Below are 2652 nucleotides of genomic sequence, written 5' to 3'. Positions count from 1 at the left end.
GCATCTCCTAAAGCTGGCCCAGCCCCAGCTGATGGGATGGGTGAGCAGAGGCTGTTTTGGGGCACTTTGGAAGAGCTGTGAAGCCGGGGGTGCAGCCAGGGGTGCCCAGGGCTGTGGGGCAGAGCAGGGTCCTGCAGCCCAGGGCGCTGTGCTGGGCAGGGACTCTGCTGCCTGCCAGGGGCAGCTCTCAGCCGGCCCGGGGAGCTGCTGCCAGGGCTGGGGCACAAGGGCTGGGGGCAAGGAGCAAACCTGGCACCTGGGGGAAGATCTTTTCCATGTCTCAGTGTTGCAGGGTCAGACCCGCTCACAGCTCCAGACCACTACAGGATAATTAATGCAGAATTTTTTGCAAAGCTCAGAAAAGACAGGGGCTACAGGAAAGGAATTAGTCCTGAGGTGTGTTTCCTGCTTAGGTATTGTAGCAGAGACATTGTTCTCTCAGTTCAGGAGGCTGCACTGAAATTCAAACTCTTTTACTCTCAGGGGTGAATCTTTCAGGCAGTCTCAGAAATGAGCACAGGATCCTGGGCAGTGCTGAGCCTTCCCTTGGGGGTGGGCACTCTCCTGTGCCAGCCCTTGGCTTCTCTGTGGGAAGGCTCCTGTCCTGCTCTGTCCAGCACAGCTGCACCTCTGGGCTGGCACAGGGGACACTTCACAGAGCTGCCCTTTCAAGCAGCGCTGCCCTGCTCTCAGCACAGATCTTGGTGGGGTTTTTAAAGATGAATCTGAGTGTGAAGTAATCTTCAAGACAGCCCAAGGGAAAGTGCAGGGCAGATGGGAAACAGATTGAGAGGCACTGCAGCTCTCCTGGCTCTGCAATAAGCAATGGAGAGCTCAGCCCTTCTGCCTGTCCTGTCTCAACACTCTGCAGATTTGTCATCAGAAAAATTTGCCCCTTAAAGGAACACCCCCCAGCTGTTAACAATTTTAAACAAAAAACCCAGTCAAAATTATTTGAAGGATACTCTGTGCCTCTCTTCTGCAGTCCAAATTGCTCCAAGAAAACAGTCCAGGAATTGAACTTTTCCATCAGAGCTGGGTTCCATGTGACATCCCCTGTGATCATGAGAGCTGTCCCAAACCAGCTCCATGTCTGCACTGCAGCAGAGCAAAGCTGAGTCCTTGGTAGCACATGGCCAGAGCTCCTGCTCCTCACAGCACCCTCAGAGAGCACAAACCAGAGAAAAGCAATGCCTTGACTTGGAGGGGATTTCCCTGAAAACTGCCCTGGCTTTGCTGAGAGGGGGCTGTCCTAATTGTTCCCTGTGCTTTCCTTTTCTGAACAGACCCTGTCATAAGGAACAGCAAATGTCCAACAGCAGCTCCATGCCCCAGTTCCTCCTCCTGGCATTCTCAGACAGGCGGGAGCTGCAGCTCCTGCACTTCTGGCTCTTCCTGGGCATCTCTCTGGCTGCCCTCCTGGCCAACGGCCTCATCCTCAGCGCCGTAGCCTGTGACCACCACCTGCACACCCCCATGGGCTTCTTCCTGCTCCACCTCTCCCTCACAGACCTGGGCTGCATCTGCACCACTGTCCCCAAAGCCATGCAAAATTCCCTCCATAACACCACGACCATATCCTATGCAGGATGTGCTGCACAGGTCTTTCTGCTTGTCTTCTTTCTTGGAGCAGAGTATTTCCTCCTCACCATCATGTGCTACGACCGCTACGTTGCCATCTGCAAACCCCTGCACTACGGGACCCTCCTGGGCAGCAGAGCTTGTGCCCACATGGCAGCAGCTGCCTGGGCCACTGGCTTTCTCATTGCTCTGCTGCACACAGCCAATACATTTTCCCTGCCCCTGTGCCAGGGCAATGCCCTGGGCCAGTTCTTCTGTGAAATCCCACACATCCTCAAGCTCTCCTGCTCACACTCCAACATCAGGGAACTGGGGCTTGTTGGGGTTAGTGCTTCTTTTTGTTTTGGGTGTTTCAGTTTCATAGTTTTCTCCTATGTGCAGATCTTCAGGGCTGTGCTGAGGATCCCCTCGGAGCAGGGACGGCACAAAGCCTTTTCCACCTGCCTCCCTCACCTGGTCGTGGTCTCAGTCTTTGTCAGCACTGGCACATTTGCCTACCTGAAGCCTCCCTCCATCTCCTCCCCATCTCTAGATCTGATTGTGTCAGTGCTGTACTCAGTGGTTCCTCCAGCACTGAACCCCTTCATCTACAGCCTGAGGAACCAGGAGCTCAAGGATGCCATGAGGAAACTGATAACTGGGTGTTTTTCAGAAGCAAGAAAAGCTCCTTCTTCTGCATGTTATGTACCTCATTAAAAGCCAATCCTGTTATGGACTTCATTTAAGGCCCACCATATCTTCTCTATTTTTTGCTTCTGATAGGTGTGTTATTTTTGTGGAGAATTTGTTCACGTCAAAAAATCTTTATATATAAAAATATATCTATATCTTTTTATATATAACCACCATTTTCAATTCAGTGTTTGCCTTTCTAGCCTGGCCCAGAGGCTGTACAAATTGGGAATTGTACTCACTGTCTGCTGAAATCAAATACAGAACTCTGCATTGAGCTTGTTTGCCTGACATCTTTCCTCTCTGACTTCTCTGCAGCTGCAGGGTTGGTGCCTCTGTGCAGAGCTGGGCCAGAAAAGAGTCCCAGCAGAGCAGCACTGCCAGGGAGCAGCAGCCCTT

General features: G+C 52.4%; 1 protein-coding gene across 1 annotated transcript; it reads left to right on the top strand.

Annotated features, from left to right (window-relative positions):
* Positions 1-1308: 1308 nt before the first annotated feature.
* On the top strand, positions 1309-2214 carry LOC113979195 (olfactory receptor 14J1-like; the record flags this gene model as incomplete). The annotated part of the gene is made up of 1 exon (XM_027706658.1): positions 1309-2214. A coding segment is annotated over exon 1 (906 nt), but the record flags the coding sequence as incomplete, so codon positions are not given.
* Between the last annotated feature and the right edge of the window lie 438 nt (positions 2215-2652).

Source organism: Neopelma chrysocephalum, unplaced genomic scaffold (genome assembly GCF_003984885.1).
Source record: "Neopelma chrysocephalum unplaced genomic scaffold, ASM398488v2 Primary Assembly neopelma1_60820, whole genome shotgun sequence".
NCBI lineage: Eukaryota > Metazoa > Chordata > Aves > Passeriformes > Pipridae > Neopelma > Neopelma chrysocephalum.
The sequence above is the reverse complement of the archived record's forward strand: the minus strand, read 5'-3'. Positions and strand labels throughout refer to the sequence as shown.